Source organism: Gossypium raimondii, chromosome 5 (genome assembly GCF_025698545.1).
Source record: "Gossypium raimondii isolate GPD5lz chromosome 5, ASM2569854v1, whole genome shotgun sequence".
NCBI classification, from domain to species: domain Eukaryota; kingdom Viridiplantae; phylum Streptophyta; class Magnoliopsida; order Malvales; family Malvaceae; genus Gossypium; species Gossypium raimondii.
This window is the reverse complement of record NC_068569.1, coordinates 10,953,759-10,972,212: the sequence shown is the minus strand read 5'-3', so window position 1 is coordinate 10,972,212 and position 18,454 is coordinate 10,953,759. Positions and strand designations below refer to the sequence as shown.

General features: G+C 34.7%; 2 protein-coding genes across 4 annotated transcripts; one reads left to right on the top strand and one right to left on the bottom strand.

Annotated features, from left to right (window-relative positions):
* Window positions 1–579: 579 nt before the first annotated feature.
* On the bottom strand, window positions 580–2,165 carry LOC105766791 (uncharacterized). The gene is made up of 5 exons (XM_052630191.1): window positions 2,152–2,165; window positions 1,882–2,092; window positions 1,566–1,709; window positions 1,329–1,457; window positions 580–1,191 (listed from the first exon to the last, which is right to left on the bottom strand). Exons 1-5 carry the CDS (start codon window positions 2,163–2,165, stop codon window positions 580–582), a joined length of 1,110 nt encoding a protein of 369 aa, XP_052486151.1.
* A 6,651-nt stretch (window positions 2,166–8,816) lies between these two features.
* Window positions 8,817–15,398, top strand: LOC105767355 (aminopeptidase M1). 3 transcript variants are annotated; one of them, XM_052630759.1, is made up of 19 exons: window positions 8,817–9,138; window positions 9,225–9,370; window positions 9,496–9,598; window positions 9,888–10,074; window positions 10,154–10,247; window positions 10,774–10,927; window positions 11,084–11,188; window positions 11,285–11,401; window positions 11,645–11,758; window positions 11,981–12,163; window positions 12,248–12,548; window positions 12,737–12,858; window positions 12,940–13,037; window positions 13,132–13,309; window positions 13,420–13,531; window positions 13,649–13,716; window positions 13,909–13,986; window positions 14,071–14,145; window positions 14,235–14,780. In XM_052630759.1, the coding sequence occupies exons 1-19, from the start codon at window positions 8,914–8,916 to the stop codon at window positions 14,238–14,240; spliced, it is 2,466 nt and encodes an 821-aa protein (XP_052486719.1). In that variant the 5' UTR covers window positions 8,817–8,913; the 3' UTR covers window positions 14,241–14,780. The 3 variants fall into 3 exon arrangements, with proteins under 3 accessions (XP_052486719.1, XP_012442314.1, XP_052486718.1); XM_012586860.2 differs by lacking the exon at window positions 14,235–14,780 and adding an exon at window positions 15,078–15,398 and having other exon boundaries at window positions 8,819–9,138; XM_052630758.1 differs by lacking the exon at window positions 14,235–14,780 and adding an exon at window positions 15,078–15,398 and having other exon boundaries at window positions 8,951–9,138; window positions 9,209–9,370.
* Window positions 15,399–18,454: the final 3,056 nt, after the last annotated feature.

The following is an 18,454-nucleotide window of genomic DNA, read 5'->3' as shown; positions in this document are numbered from 1 at the left end:
TTAAATCTTTAAACATAATACTCATATCTGGATTTGAATCTTTTATTGAAAATTATACTTCTCTCAACTAACAAGATCTTGATTCATTTAGAGAGGTGATAATAATTTCCTTGCCAAGTGGATTAAGGGCTAGTTTCTTATTGCTTTTGGAAAGTGCTTTTGAAAAATACTGTGAAAAATTGCTTATGAAAACTTAATCTAAAATTTAAGTGTTTAGTATTGCTATCAAAAATATTATTGAGAAATATCATGTCCATTTTAAATATGATGTAGTGAATTAAAAATATACATTTAAATAATGTTTAAATTTGTTAATATTATAATATTTTAGTAAAAATATAAAAGAATAATTTATTGTAACTCGTTATTAATATTTTAATGTATGAAATATAAATTTTAAATATTTGTAAGTAATTAATATCAATTATTTAATTTAAATATATAATCTATAAGAATTAAAATATAATCATTATAAATTTAAATATATAATTTTATATATTTAAAATAAATTTCAATATAAAATATATTAGAATATAAAACTCCAAAAAAAAAAGTTTTTGAAAAAGCAAAAGTTTGAGTTCAAAAACTGTCTGTTTGGCAATGGCTTGTAACTTCAACTTTTAAGTACAGAAGTAATTTTGAAAAGCAATCAGAAACAAAGCGTAACTTGTACAGAAGCCAAAAGAGAAGGCATATCAGGCCGAACGCAGTGACAATTCCTTCCAACCCATACCAGATATACTTTATTGTTTTCAACGAGTTGGAACTTGTGTAATAGATATGATCAGGGGTCACAAGCGTTAGCGCCGTCTCGAAGGTAGCAAACACGAACGAAATTGCTAAAACCATAGCTATTATCATGAGCCGAGTGCAAAGCTTGTTCTTCAGGGGAAGCCCGCTGATCGCTAAAAGGACAACTCCCAGAGATGTAGTGAACGAGATCATCGCGTAAATCGTCAGCAAGAGGTAGAGATCGAGATAAACGTAGGCCAGCACGGCGTTTCTGGCAACACATTTGCCATAATCCACTTTGCAATTGTAAGCACCCACGGAGTCCGTGTAATCTTGCGCCCAAACTCCGCCTGGCGGGCTGACTGCAGCTTGGAAAGAAATGGTTGCAATTAACGTGGCCACCAGCATCAATGTCCCCTGCATGTTCTCCACCCAATTAGATTGACGTTTCAAGTAATTCTTGAATTTACGGTACACTCACTTCATCCCCAAGCTACTGAATCCTGGTTTGGTCGCCTTCACTCCGGGCTCCTCACCAACAGCAACTGGTTCTAGATTTGTTGTATTCGAGTCCTCGTCAGTTGACGTTGTCCTACTTCTAATTCTACTTCAGCTTTGAAAAGAATGTCTCCTATTTTATGCCCTTGAAATCTTCTGGATAACGCTCTACCAAATCCAGGGCGCTGAAACCCATTAGGTTTAACGCGACCATCTTTTTTCTTTTGCTTTAGATAGCGAAACCAAGTATCTTATGGTCTGAAAAAAGGAACAATAACTAGTTAATTAATTGGAAAATATATAGTTAATTAATAGCACATACCATGTTTTTTTACTGTCAATTTACCTCGGTTTTGCTTCAGCAAAACAGCTGAATGGAGTATGGTATTGCCTAGGTGGTGTCTGAAGTCGAAAACCTCGTCCTGTTTCAGCTGTTTCACCAACTGTTTTGGAGCATTATTGCACCGCCTAGTGTAGAACTGTATTCCCATTCAATTTCTCAAGCACCGAGTTAGACTCAGCGGTGATCAGTTCTTGTAGGACTTCGACTCGTCCCCTCATCACCGCTAAATGGAGAGGGATTCTTCCATCTTCATCCGGACCAAGCAGACATCAAAATTTGCAGGCCAACAATGCTTTGACAATCTAAAGGTGGCCCTCGGCGGAACCCAAGTGAAGGGGCGGGTGATTGAAGGAGTCGAGCCGAGACGCAAGTCCAGGCTTTGCACTCAATAGAGCTTCGGTGAAGTCAAAATGACCAGCCAAAGCTGATGCGTGCAGAGGGGTTTCAGTGAATGAAGTGAGAGAGACTTTATGGAGAATGAGCGGGTCATTTCGGATGGTGACGACTGACGACGCAACCCTTCAAAGCTGCTTCGTAGAGCTGAAGCAGACAGTGTTTATTAGGGTTCATAGTTCTACATCTCCAAATTCATGTCGGTCTTTTAAATATCTTACAAAAGAGAGCTAAATCTCGAATGCAATGCAGCATGAGGCAAGCTGTGGATGGATCAATGGATTTCGTTTTCCTAGTAGCTTCTCCAAATTGCCTTTGTCTGTTTGGATTTTATACGGGGAAACCAAAGGCTTTTCAGCTTCTTCAAATTCCAGCTGTTTCTTCAGTTTTGGTTACTTTATGTTATGAATAAATGAAGCAGTTTTTTTTTAAAATACAATTGATTGAAAATAAAAATATATTCAGATTTAAATGAAATGAAATTAAAAAACTTTATACATGATGAAATTTAAAAAAGAAAATTCATCCCATAATAATATGGAGACTCAAACCTTAAAAACATGATACTTTTATGGACACCATAAAGGTCTGAGTTGTTATGTAAACAAGAAATGGGAATCTTAACCAATGCGATTAGATGTCGAGAGTACAACTATTATTAATAAATTGTTTTTTTAAGCTCAGTAAAATTTAAAAGTTAAAAGTAATTCCTTTTTCTGAAAGATAGGATTAACTCATTGTGAAGTTTTAAAATTGTTTTTTTAACTTAATAATTCGTTGATGAAAATCTTAAATTTAATTTGATTGCTAATTTGACAATAAGCGTTAGCATTGTTGGTCAGTAATAGATGATTCCCATTTCTATATAAAAGCCCAAAATAGTGAAAACGCCACAGACTCAGATCACTCCCTCAGACACTCCGCCTACTTCCAAAAATGGCGGCTTTTTCTCGTTTCACCTCCGCTCATTTTGTCCCCAAACCTTACTTCCATTGCATCAAAGCTTCCACTTCCGATCTCGACAATGCATTCGCTTCTCCACCGACATCGTCTGCGAAGCCGACATCGTATGATGAATCTTACTTTCTCAATGAGATTGTCTACCGATCCCAATCAGGTTCTCTCCTCGACGTCCACCACGATATGACCGCCATCAAACACTTCGACAGTGCCTACTGGCGAAACCTCTTCGACTCTTGCGTTGGAAAAACCACATGGCCGTTTGGTTCTGGTGTCTGGTCGAAAAAAAGAGTGGATCCTACTAGAAATCGACGACTACATTATTTCTGCTTTTGAAGGGAACTCTAACCTCTTATGGGCCGAAAGGTACAACATAGATTTCCACTTTGTTTTTTGTTTTAATTTTCGTTTTTTATTTATTATTTTTATTTATTCTTAAAATTTTTTATTTTTTATTATTTATGTTTTCTTAAATGTTCTGATTTCTTCTTTTCAGATTAGATTAGATTCGATTTTTTTTTCGTTTCAAACAACATGAAAACAATCCTTCCACTGTATTATTTATCATAGCGAGAAAATGATATGCTTTCTACTGATTCACACTCTACAGCTGCTAGAAATCAGCGGGTAAGTTACATATAAAAGTGTCTACTTTCAACAAATTATTTTCATCAACTAGTAGTAACTCCCGCAGTAAAAGAATATTTTTCCCATCAATCCAAAAGGTTCTTAGCAACATATTTTTCATTGTAACTTTTCCGTCTTGTCAGCTTACAATAGTTGTAGCACGTGAAGTTGCTCACCAATGGTTCGGCAATCTTGTAACAATGGAATGGTGGACTCATTTTTGGCTTAACGAAGGTTTTGCAACATGGATAAATTTAAACTTTGAAGTTTATTTTATAATGAAATACTAAACAAGTGGATATGTAGTAATTCAAATATGTAGATCCACTCATGTTATATATCTTCTACCTCTTATGTTTTCGTCCCGTCATCTAACTTATGTTCTTCACATTGGCAAATCCTCTCCTCAAGCTGGCCCGGTGTGAATGGGTGTGATATATGCCTCTTTGTTTAGCACTGTGTACCTAGCTTCATGTCGCTCCGATTCATGGTGTAATGCATTGAATGCGTTGGTCAAGCACGAGATTACGATAGTGTTTGTTGCTTTCTTCTGCTTGAGCGTGGAATGCTACTCTTTTCTTTTCCCATTGGATAGCTGGCGAACTTACAAACAAATAATAAACTTAAACTATCAATTATATTACATCCATCTCCGCATAGAAGTGTTGAAAAAGAAAGCCGCTAAGAGGCAGGGGTTTATTGTCAAATTTATCTCTGTGTGCACTTCTGCCAGAGCAGAATCACGTGTATAACCTCTGCAATATATTCCATCAGAACCCTAAATCCGCAATGAAATATCCTTTAGACTTTTAAAAAAATGTACAGATACTCAAAAATCGGCGGAAACCAGCTTAAGCTGGTTGTACTTGTGTTCAATTCACAGGCTTTTTATAAAATTAACCTAAAAATTTTAATTAATTATATAAATGACTTATTTTTGTATTAAACATGTAAATCACTTAAAATCTACAAGGAAAATTGATAGAGCCAAAGAATTTGGCGCTAGTAACATGCCACATCAGCAACTGGGATAAAAAAAATTAATTTTTTGATGGGCTCATGTAAAACTGAGCCACCTATATAAATATCAAAAAAATACTGCAATTTTTTAAAAAATGAGGGACTTTAAAAAAAAGTTCATTTTTTGGTGGAGCCAAATAAATTGGTGCCACCAGTTTCCAAAGCTGAAATGTGATTTTTTTTTAGTTTTTAAAGATTTTAAATATATCAAAAAAATGTTAAGTATAATTAATTTTAAAATTCAATATATTAAATATATATATTAAAAATATATTTTTAATAGGTAAAGATAAAAAGATTTTCTTAATATATTTAAAATTTTAAAAAACTTAATTTTTTAAATATATTAAAATTTAAATATATTAAAAAGTTTAAGTATAACTAATTTTAATATATTTGATATATTTTTAAAAAATAAATATATTAAAAATGTTAATTATAACCAATTTTAAAATTTTAATATATTAAAATTTTAATATATTCAATATATTTTTAAATATATTGAAATTTTAATATATTTAATATATTTTAATAGGTAAAGAGAAAAATATTTTAATATATTTAAAATTTTAAAAAGTTAAATTTTTTAAATATATTAAAATTTTAAATATGTTAAAGAAAATGTTGAGTATAACCAATTTAAAATTTTAAATTTTAATATACTTAATATATTTAAATATATTAAAATTTTGAACATATTAAATTTTTTAAGTATAATCAATTTTAAAATTTTAAAATATTTTATAATAGGTAAAGGCAAAAAGATTTTTTAAATATATTTAAAATTTTGAAAAACTTAAAAAAAAAAAAACTCATTGGAAAAAGGGTGCGTAGCTTTGTAAACTGGTGAAGCCAAAATGGAAATTCTTTTTAAAGTCCTTCCCATTTTTCAGAAATTACAGTTCTTGTTATTTATACAGGTGGCGGCTCACTAAAAAAATAATTTTTTAATCATGGTTGCTGATGTGGCATGTTGGTGGCGCCAAACTTTTTGGCTCCAACAACTTTCAGAATAGATTTTAGGTGATTTACGTGTTTAATTTAAAAAATGAATTATTTATGTAATTAATTAAATTTTTTAGGTTAGTTTTATAAAAAACCCCCGCAGTGTGAATTTGGGAGATTTCGTTTGCACTACAAGGTAGCCAGAGCTTGCCAATTTTTCACTATTAGGCATGATAATTTTCAACTACTGAAAAGTAGTGTGGAAAACTAGTCAGAATTGTGCCTACCATCCAATTCGTGACGCATGGCGAGATTCGTATCTACCCTCTATCATCTTATACTTGAATGATTTCTCCACCTTTATCCTATTTTTCTTGTAATTATTCAGCAGCATTTGAATTAAAAAAGAATTGTGGGTGAAAAATGTTGAACATGTGTCTCAACTACTGCACTCAAAATAATTTAGCTATTTTAGTTTTTTTAAATTTGTTGCTGATTTTTTGGATTTATTGATTATGAACTTTTAGTTCCTTATTTCTAGTCACTGATTGTTGAATTTTTTCTCTGAGTATTAGTTTTCCAGTTCAATAAAAAATACACTTTCCATAAAAAATTAGTTTTACTTTATTCTTGCCTTTGTTTTTCCTTTTTCCTGGAAGTTTTCTCAAAAGCTTCAACAATTTGATATCAGAACCATCTTCTTAAAGGGACATATCATTGAGAGGATTTTTTTTTCTTTTATGGATTTAGAAACCTCTTTCACTGCTCTTACTCCACCTATTTTCAATGGGGAAGGCTATTATGTCTGGGTAGTAAGGATGGAGGTTCATTGGAGACAAATGATCTTAGGGAAGCTGTTGAGGAATACTACGAAGTTCCTCCTTGCCTGCAAATCCAACCATGGTGCAACAAAAGAATCATAAGGAGAAGAAAACAAAAAAGTCCAAGGCTAGAGCTATATTATTTACTGCAGTCTCACCAGAAGTCTTTGTTAGAATTATGGCAAAAGGAAATCAGCATTTGAAGTTTAGAATTTCTAGAAGGAAGAATATGAAGGAGATGAAAGGAAAGGAAATGCACGTTCTCACCTTAATAAGAGAATTTGAACTTCAGAATATGAAAGACTCCATGATAGTTAAAAGAGTATTCTGATAGATTACGATTAAAGGATTTGAAGCAACTATTTCCTCTCTGGAAAATGCTAAAAATCTGTCAAAAATTAGAATTGGCAGAATTACTGAATGCTTTAAAAGCACAAGAACAAAGAAGAGGTCTGACGGTCTGTCGAGGGTGCACTGCTTGCAAGAGTTCAGTCAAATCAGGGAGACAAAAAATTTGTTTTTACTCTTTGCATGCATTGTGGAAAGAGAGGTAATCTATCATTCAAATGCTGGAAAAGGCCAAATCAACAGTGTGAGAAATTCTAGAAGATGGGATATCATCAAAATATTTGTAAAAGCAACTTTCAACAAAAAGACGTTGCACCTATAACTGATCAAGAAGAGGATGAACAACTCTTGGTAGCAACTTGTTTTGCAAATGGCAACTCTAGTGAAAAGTGTCTTATTGATAGTGGTGGCACAAACCATATGACATTTGATCGTGATCTCTTCAGGGAGTTAGATATTTCGATAGTTTCCAAAATACAAATTGGTAATGGAGACTATTTTACTGTTAAAGGCAAAGGCATTGTGGCAATTAGATGCCCTCAGGTACAAAGCTAATCAATGATGTGTTATTTGTACCTAATATAAATCAAATTTGTCTTTGAAACCAATCATTGTCAAATCAAGGATGCAGAAGGTAAAGATGAATTCAAAAAATGAAGGGAAAAAGCTTTACTTTGTATTCTTTAAAACGGGAGCAAAAAACCTATACTGCAACTAAGATCAATGCAGAAATGTGACACAAAAGGCTTGGACATTTCAATCATGCTATTAGGATCTGGTTTAGGGGCTACCTCATCTTGAAGCTAATATACCATATTGCAAAAGTTGCCAATTTGGTAAGCTAGCAAGACTTCCTTTGAAAAAAGCAACTTGGAGAGCTACTGAAAAACTGAAATGAATCCACATAGACCTAGTTGGACCTTAAAAACCCCCGTCACTCAAAGGGAGTAAGTATTGCATAGTTTCATTGATGACTATATTAGGATGTGCTGGATTTATTTCCTCAAATTCAAGTCAGAGGTTGCTGGCTTGTTTTAAAAATTCAAGCAATGGTTTGAAACTCAAAGTGACCGTAAGATTCAAGCTTTAAAGTCTGATAATGGTGAGGAGTACACATCTAATCAATTCAATCTGTTTTGTGAAGAAGTTGAGATTAAACACTAACTCCCTGCTCCATATATCCCACAACAGAAATTTGAATTTCTCAGAGAAATACTTAGAATTTGCAGCAATTGAAGCAAGGAGGAGTGTTGAAGATTTGCCTCAAGCAATTTCAGTCAAAATAATTTAGTTATTTTTAGGTATTTTCGTTTTGGTGTTGACTTTTAGAGATTTATTGTTTATGAATGTTTTAGTTGCTTATTTTTAGTTATTGGTTGTTGAATTTTTTTCGATGTATAAGTATTAATTTTTTAGTTCAATAAAAAAAATACACTTTCCATCAAAATTTATTTCTACTTTGTTCTTGTCTTTGTTGTTTTTTTACAGCAAATTTTCTTAAAAACTCCAACAAAAACAATCGCTCAACTTTCATGTTCCATAAAGACTTATATGATGAAAGATTGCTTGACCAAATTGTTTCAACAATTTTGTGGCAGCGGACCTCCACCCATGTGACACTATAGATGGCGCATTTCATCCTGCGATTTGGGGTGAACTCCAGGGTGTTTTGTGGTTGAATGGATTAATTAAAGCGTCTAAGCCATATTAAGACGATGACATCATTGTCTAACTGAAGCATTGGAAACAAACGGTAGTAATAAGTTCTATTTGTTGTGGTTGAATGGATTAAAGCATCTAAGCCTGGGATTTAAGACAACGACATCATTGACATGAATGATAATGCAATTAATGGCAAATGCAAATGGATTGTGGGTAGATTGTGACTCCATAAAAAATTGGGCAGGCCGAAGGTTTAATTGGTTTAATATTAATCAAGTAGCACGCCGTGGCCAACAGCTACTAGTGACGATTCATGGTCCTGGTTCATATCTCTTTCTGACTTGGTTTTTCTACCTTTTTAGTCACCCCTTTTGCATAAAAACAAGGAGCTGATAAAGATTTCAAGTAAAAGCCAATAGCTTTAAAACGTTAACTACTAAAGTGGGAAAAATTTTCCACACAACATTGCTATATATCTCTCTCTTTATTTCTCCAACACATCGTGTCATTCTCACATTTCATATAACTCGATTAGGAAGAAAGGAGGAAAGTTGGGATTTAGAAATGGATCAAAAACAAAACATAGAACAGTTCAAAGGCCAACCAAGACTACCAAAATTTGCTATCCCAAAACGTTATGATCTTTATCTCAAACTTGATCTCTCTGCCTGTACTTTTTCTGGTTTAGTTCATATTAATCTCAGCATCGTGGAAACAACTAAGTTCATAGTCCTAAATGCTTGTGAACTTGTTGTCCACCAAGTCTTTTTCACCACCTCTCTCAACCATGTAAGTCATACTTGCCTGGTAATCTTAAGGTCTGATCGTTATTTGATTTGATTGATGATTTTTCATTTAGGGTTATTTTTTGGCAGAGAATTACACCGTGTGATGTAGTTTTGAATGGCAATGATGAGATACTTATGTTGGGATTTGAGCAAGTGCTTGGTACTGGTGAAGGAGTGTTAAGTATGGAGTTTTCTGGGGCTCTTAATGAGCAGTTGAAAGGCCTTTACAAATGGTACTGTGTTTCTTTTATTAACTTCCAATGTTCTGTTTTGACCTGAAACTATTTTTTTTTTTGTCTTTCATGTAGCTGTGGAAGTTATTTATTTCTCGTTCACTTTTGTCTTTTGCTCCTTACAGTACTTATGTTGATAAAGGAGTAAGAAAGAATATGGCAGTCACCCAATTTGAAGCCCTGCAAGCAAGGCTGTGTTTTCCGTGCTGGGATGAACCTGCTCTTAAGGTATGCTAAGGACTTCACCTATGCTTGAAATAAATAGCTATGATGAAATTGAACCTACATAATAACTGGTACTACTTACATTTCATGTTATGACCAGTGACTGACATAGATGCACTTGGAAAGATCTAGAAAGCATGATGACTGTATGTACCTTTTTTTGGGTTCAATTGAAAATAACTTTTAAGATACAAGATTCAACAAACATATTGATTTTATGCTTCTGCGTCAGTAAAGTGCCTAGAACTGAGATTTGTGTCCTACTATAGCATGACTGATCTTATTTTCACAGGCAACTTTTAAGATCACATTGGATTTGCCCTCGGAGTTGATTGCCTTGTCAAATATGCCAATCAATGATGAAAAGATCAATGGGAATGTTAAGACCGTTTACTTTGAGGAGTCTCCAAAAATGTCGACTTATTTGGTTGCTATTGCAGTTGGTTTATTCGATCATATTGAAGAAACAACAGCAGATGGTATGCATTTCAGCCGGATTCCTTTTTTCTTTACTCTTGATTAATAATTGATTTAATACGTACTTTAACACTTAAAAAGGAATTAAGGTTGGAGTATATTGCCCTGTTGGTAAGAGCGATGAAGGGAAGTTTGCACTAGAAGTTGCTGTTAAGTCACTTGATATATTTACTAGGTAAGTCACCCACTGGTCATCATTTCCTTTCCTTTCAAGATACATAGACTTCAGTAATCAAATAAGCATGCAATGAAAAGAGAAGGATTATTTTATTGGAATTTTTGGTTCTACACCTACCTCAGTCCAGGAATTGCTTTAAAAATATGATCTTTTGAAGAACTTTAAACTTTTCATAGACAATGTCTGAGGGTCTGTAAGATAAAGTCACATATCTAAAAGAGAGTGAAGCTTTTCCACCCAGCAATCTCAGTGCCAAAACACAAAGGCACTATAAATGTCTTAGATTCATATTCTTTGTGGTTTTGAACAATTCAACCATCTCCTCAAACACTGACCTAACAGTGGATATATAATGAGGAACCTGCTTCCACTTGGTGGCTATCCTTTTGTCAATGATTTTTTTACTTGTTAGCTGTTAGTGTCTGGTCATTGTCTGCAACCGGAATGTTAAACTCAATTTTCAATATCATTATTGTTTTGAACTGCTTTTTAACACTTATCACGGAGATTTTACCTTTAATAGGTACTTCTCAATGCCTTATCCACTCCCTAAGCTAGATATGGTTGCTGTCCCTGAATTTTTTGGTGGAGGTATGGAGAATTATGGTTTGATCATATACCGTGAAAATGAGATGCTTTACACTGATTCACGCTCTACAGCTGCTAGAAAGCAGCGGGTAAGTTACATATTCTTTTCCAAAAAAGGGTAACTTTCAATCAATTATCTTCATCCACTAGCAGTAACTCCTGCAGTAAAAGAATATCACCCCCCCCCCCGGTCAATCCAATTGGTCCTTAGCAACTTAATTTTCACTGTAACTTTTCCTTGTCAGCTTACAATAGTTGTAGCACATGAAGTTGCCCACCAATGGTTTGGCAATCTTGTAACAATGGAATGGTGGACTCATTTGTGGCTTAATGAAGGTTTTGCAACATGGGTAAATTTAAGTCCTGAAGTTTATTACGGTGGACATTTTACTAGATACAGCATCAATTTGTTACATGTATATCAATACATACAATATATTTTTCAGATTAGTTATATGGCTACTGATGTCATGTTCCCAGAGTGGGAAATATGGACACAATTTCTCCAAGAAATTAATGGTGGCTTGCGTCTGGATGCACAGGAGAAATCACATCCAATTGAGGTGAGGAATAATCAGTTTTCCTGATATAACAGATTGCTCATCAAAATTCAAACTCTAGTTTATGTTATAGCTCTATGTCAATGGTTATCCATATTCATTTTCAAAACAATCTCAGTACATTCCAAAAAATTAAATCCATAAATATGATGGAAGTTTCTAGTTCATAATTCAATAGGAATGTTCATGTTCATAGGTTCTTCTTACACAAGAATATCCTTCTTAAATTTATTAGAATTTGTGCAGATGGAGATTCAGCATGGTCACGAAGTTGATGAAGCATTTGATGCTATCGGCTATAAGAAGGGATCTGCAGTCATCAGGATGCTACAGGAATATATTGGGGATGAAATATTCCAGGTCAGTTCACATTTATGGAAAGGATGTTGGTTCCCGTGAAGAACAATATAATATGTTTTTCAGTTCTATGGAATCAGATTTTGAAGCAGTATATATGTAACATGCATGCATGAGGCATGAACAGTTTTGAATTGGAAAATCTGGAAAGCAGTATTTTAATAAGCCATAATTTCACATTTCATACCCTGAAACTATGGCCTTGTAAATCTTTTCCAACCACAGAAATCCTTAAGCTTCTACATAAGAAGGTATGCTTGGAGCAACGCGAGGACAGAAGATTTATGGAGTGTCCTTTCAGAGGTAACTGGCATTCAAGTAAACTCAATGATGGACAGCTGGACAAAGCAGAAGGGATATCCAGTTATCTCAGTGAAATCCAAAGACCATATTTTGGAATTTGAGCAGGTTATCTGACATTAGCATTCTCTTCTTTACATTCTACATTTTTAACATAAGTGTCAATGTCTGATAATTGCTCGGTATTTGCAGTCACAGTTCTTGTTGTCTGGCTTTCATGGTGATGGACAGTGGATTGTCCCAATAACCTTGTGCTTTGGTTCATACGACAGAATCAAGAGTTTTCTTTTGGAATCAAAATCTGAAAATCTGGATGCCTCTGAACTATTTCCCACTTCAGATGAAAAGAATGAAGATGAATATGGTGAAGCATCATGGATCAAGGTTAATATTGGGCAAAGTGGTTTCTACAGGGTAAAATATGGAGATGAACTCGATGCACGACTCAGGAAAGCTATAGAGAAAGGCTTCGTGTCAGTAACTGATAAATACGGTGAGTACTGTGTAATATTGATATTAGATATTTCTCTTTGTGAAGCATTCCTTTAATACAGGCATGGATGGCTTCGCTCCCTTGCTATGCTAAATATATTATAAGCACTAATGTTGACCTATAAACCTTCTGCAAAATGTTTTGATCAGTCAAACCACTATGATCAATTATATCAATCACGTTTTCAGGCATCCTCGATGACAAATATGCTCTTTGTGTGGCATGTGAACAATCATTATCATCTTTGCTTTTGTTAATGGATGTATACAGAAAAGAGAGCGATTACATCATTTTATCGAAACTTATCGATGTGAGCATATCTTTTCACCCAAGGTATCTAACCCACTTCATATGAAGCAATATTTTTTAACTGAGTCAATTTATATGACAGGTTTGCTATAATGTTCTGGAGGTCTTGAGAGATGCTATCCCAGAATTAACAAATGCATTGAAAGAAATTTTCATCAACATCCTTCTATGTTCGGCCAAGTAAGAAATCTTACTAGACTGCACAAGATACTAACTCAAAGTTGGATATTAAATTATAGTTGATTTTTTCATATATATAATGTATATAATTTAGAAAATTAGGTTGGGAATCCACACCTGGTGAGAGTCATTTAACTGGTCTAATGAGGGGTGAGGTCTTTATGGCGTTGGCTGCTTTTGACCATGCTCAAACTCATGAACAAGCAATGCATCGCTTTCAATCATTCTTGGATGATAGAAGCACTGAACTCCTTTCACCAGACACTAAAAGGGTGCATAAAAATGGAAACTTTTATATGTTATTTCCTTTTTCCTATGAACCCTTTCCGATATATATATATACGATCTATACTGTAAAATAATGTGATAGCTGCCTCAACAGGCTGCCTACATTGCTGTTATGAGGAACGCTAACACAAGTAGAGATGGTTTTGAGTCCCTCTTGAAGGTTTATAGAGAAGCTGATGCTGTTCAAGAGAAAGAACATGTTTTACGTGAGATTTTGATTATCTTAAAGAGTTAACCGATTCAGACTTTATCAGTGTTTCTCATTCCCTTATTCACATTAATTCTTATGTGAATTTCCTGTTCTATATTTTACTTCAATGTAGGTACGATGGCATCCACTCCCAGTCCAGATATTCTTGTGGAAGTTCTGAACTTTTTTATATCTAAAGAGGTATTAATGAATTTGGTTTAGTTTCTTTCTTTATTAGATGGCAACAAAAAGGATTGAAAATGTTGGGATTTGAATCTAGAACTTGTAGGTGCCACTCTTAAGGGTGTTTGCATGAACAAACTGAGCATAACCTGGAGTTTTGTTGGAGCTTTTTGACAGATAATAGTTTTAACGTTTTTCTTTTCCTAAAAGGTTCGAGATCAAGATATCGTTTATGGACTTCCTGGAATAAGCTTAGAAGGGCATGAAATAGCATGGTGGTGGATGAAGGTATGCTGTTCATGGCTGTTAAGAATCTCATAGAAATGGCTATCATCTTTTCTACAATTGATCAAGTCGTTTGAATGAATGCAGGAGAACTGGAACTTTATCATAAACAAGTATAATGGAGGGCTCCTCACACATTTTATTCGTGACATTATATCACCGGTAAGGAAGTAAAACCTGAGAAAATAATGAATGACACATTATTTACAAATAGAACTTACCGAAGAGCTACAATTGTTTATCTTAACCAGACTTGAAGAGTACCGGGTAGGCGTATGTGTCCTATATGCGAGTGTTCAATCTTTTCCAAGTTCTTTCATATATTTGAATGATCATATCCTATAGCCCGACATGAGTTCTTTAGGGAAAATGAAAGCCAAGAACACACAATCAACCAGCTTGTTCCTATAGCTTGTTGAAATTGGCCAACCATGCTGCTGTTACATTTTGTGGTTGAAGTGCATGCAGCTTGATGACATGCTGCAGCACATATGCTTGCTATAACAGCAAGGTTTCTCTTTAGTTTCATCCTAATTAAACTAGTTGAAAATGAACAAGTTGATGACAACTTGATGCATTAGGTGTTGAATGACTAGTTTAGGTGGCTTGTTTATGTGTACAAGCAATGTTTATGAAGTTAGTAGGCTAATTAGTGGTAGTAGGTAGTATTTGGTGATGTATTTGACTATAAATATGTTGTTTTTCTAGTTGAATGAATGAGCTGAATGAGCTATCAGCCATAAGCTCCCTTGCTGCACGTTTGTGAGCAAGTAAAAATTTTCTTGCACCTTGCTTCATGTTCTGTTCTCTCTGTTCTCTTATTTTGCTGCTGCCATTGTTCCAACATAGCTGCAACGGCCTAGGGATGATATGATAAACTAATTAAGAATATTACCTCGTAAAGGTTTCTTCTGCTGAGACATATTCAGGGATTGTCTTTGATCATATTAGTATGAAAAGAACATCGTGAAACTTGGTCACCATATCTGAAAACTTTTCATGTTTTATTGACAAAAAACTAATTGATCGATGAATGATTTTCCGAAATTTGAATTATAAGGGTAAACTGACCCTGTCATATCTTCACATGGCAGTTTTGCAGCAATGAGAAAGCTGATGAGGTTGAAGAATTTTTCGAAAGCCGTGTGACTTCTTCATTTGCAATGAATTTGAAGCAAAGCATTGAGCAAGTTCGGATCAAAGCAAGGCTGGTTGAAAGCATAAAGCAGGAGCGGCAACCTCTTCAAGACCTACTCAAGCAATTAGTTTGTAAGGGATGATAACTTCAGCTGTTATCTCAATGTATAATATATTTATATGTACTAAAGCATAAAGGCTTGACATTTTGTCTGATATCATGTTTTGTGGGTTAAGATTAAAAGCAGGAATGCCTGGAAAGCATTGTCCAAGAAGAACACTTTTGTTTCAAGCTTTCTAATAATCTGCTGTGGTGCTCAGGGGAAAATGATTTCCAATTGGGGTATACCCCAGTATTTAAACATTCTCTTCTCAAACCGGGTCTATACCAACTAAACCAGTGGAAAATTACTGTAGGTATATGCTCTGCTTGTTTTTATCAGATTGGATTAATTAAAGCGCCTTAGACAGGCACGCTATAACAAAAATATTGGGCCTGGGAGAAGGGTTTAATTGTTTTGATATTTAACAAAGTGGCATGGCGAAGCCAACCAGACACCAGCTACTGGCGGGCAATCTATAATTCCGGTTTATGTCTCTTTCTGACTTGGTCTTTCTACCATTTTAGTCGCTTCTTTTTCATAACCCAAGGACCACCACATAAAGCTTGAAATGTGCAAGTAACATCCAATAGCTTTAAAACGTGTAAGCACTAAGAACATAAAGAGGGCTTATTACATTGCTATTCGTATCTCATTTCTCCAAGGTAACGTCTCATTCTCACAGTTCATCTAAGGAAAGTTGGGATTTAGAAATGGATCAAAAACAGAACATAGAACAGTTCAAAGACCAACCAAGGCTACGAAAATTTTCTGTCCTGAAACGTTATGATCTTTATCTCAAACTTGATCTATCTGACTGTACTTTTTCTGGTTTAGTTCATATTAATCTCAGCATCGTGGATCCAACTAAGTTCGTTGTCCTAAATGCTTGTGAACTTGTAGTTCACCAAGTCCTTTTCACCAACTCTCTCAACCATGTAAATCATACTTGCTAGCTGATCTTAAAATCTGATCATTATTTGATTTGGTTGATGATTTTTCACTTTGGGTTATTTTTTTGGCAGAGGTTTACACGGTGTGATGTAGCTTTGGATGGCGAGGATGAGATACTTGTGCTGGTATTTGACATTTGAGCAAGTGCTTGGCACTGGTGAAGGAGTGTTAAGTATTGAGTTTTCTGGGGCTCTTAATGAGTAGTTGAAGGTTAATGTTGAGCAAAGTGGTTTCTATAGGGTAAAATATGGAGACGAACTCGATGCACGAATGAGGAAAGCTATAGATAAAGGCTTCTTGTCAGCATAAGATAAATACAGTAAGTACCGTGTAAAGTTGATATCATATATGAGCCTGTGAAACATTTTCTTTGCATACAGGCATGAATGGCTTAGCTCCCTCCCTAAGCTAAATAAATTGTTAAGTACTGTGCAGTTAATAATGTAGACCTATAAACCGTCTTCTTCAAACATATTATTAATCACCATCTCAGGTAAGCCACTATTTTCATATATTGTTGGTTTTCCTCCTTGATCAGTTACTATCATTCTCATTTTCAGGCATCCTAGATGACAGATATGCTCTTTGTGTTGCCTGTGAACAATCATTAGCTTCATTGCTTTCGTTGATGGATGTATACAAAAAAGAGACTGATTACATCGTGTCATCGGAACTTATTGATGTGAGCACATCTTTTCACTTCAGGGATAACCCACTTCAATGCCTAGTATTATTTTGTAACCTGACATTTCAGTCAATTTACGTGACAGGTTTGCTATAATGTTTTGGAGGTCTTGAGAGATGCTATCTCAGAATTAACAAATGCATCGAAAGAATTTTTCATCAACGTTCTCCTGTTTTCGGCCGAGTAAAAAATCTTACCAGACTGCATAAAATACTGACAGTGATTTTATAGTGACATATTTTTCTCTCAAATTTTTTTTTTATTTATAAAAAAATTAGAAAATTAGGATGGGAATCAGCACCTGGGGAGAGTCATTTAAATGCTTTGCTGAGGGGTGAGGTTTTATGGCCTTGGCTGCTTTTGACCATGCTAAAACTCATGAACAAGCAATGCACCGTTTTCAAGCATTCCTTTTAATGCTAAAACTCACGATTTAACCTTTCAGCTGACATTGAAAGGATGAATAAAAATGGCAACTTTTAATATGTTATTCCTTTTTCCTACAAACCCATTGCAAGTATATATATGATAATGTAAATTAATGCGGTGGCTGCCTCAACAAGCTGCCTACATTGCTGTTATGGGGAACGCTAACAGAAGCAGGAATGGTTTTCAGTCCCTCTTGAAAGTTTATAGAGAAGCTAATGCAGTTCAAGAGAAAGAACGTGTTCTACGTGAGATTTTGATTATCTTAAAGAGTTAAACCAAATCAGATTTTACTAGTATCTCCCATTCACATATTCATATTAAATCCTTATGTGAATTTCCAGTTCTATATTTTGCTGTGGTGTAGGTACGATAACATCCGCTCCCAATCTAGACATTCTTGTGGAAGCTCTGAACTTTTTTATATTGGACCAACATGATGCTACGTCTTAAAGGCTACCAATAATGAATCGGGTTTAGAAAATCTTGTAGCGACCATGGCAGATATTGGACCAACACGCTGATTGCATAAACAAAGAATTTCTTTTTTCTTTTCATATTAAAAGGTTCGGGATCCAGATATTATTTATGGACTTGCTAAAGCTTAGAAGGGCATGAGTAGCATAGAGATGTTACAAGAATTAGCCACCGGTGATGTTCACATTCAATTGACCCATGTTATTTGAAAATGAATGCAGGGCAGGAGAGGCGGAACTTCATCTCCTCACACATTTTAACCCTGACATCATAACACCGGTTAGGAAGTAAAAGCCGAAAAAATAATGAATGATACATTATTTACATATAAAACTTACCCCAAGAGCGACAATTATTTACATTTAATCGTAAACTGACCCTGTTTATATATTGACATGGCAGTTTTGCAGCAATGAGAAAGGTGATGAAGTGGAAGAATTTTTTGAAAGCCGCGTGAGACCTTCATTTGCAATGAATTTGAAGCAAAGCATTGAGCAGGCTCGGATCAAAGCAAGGTTTGTTCAAAGCATAAAGCAAGAGCGGCAACCTCTGCAATACCTACTCAAGCAATTAGCTTGTAAGGGATGATAACTTAAGCTGTTATCTCAATCTATCATATATAATATATATGTATGTATGTGTATATAAAGCATGAAAGTTTGGCACCATTTATACCAAAACATAGGTAATA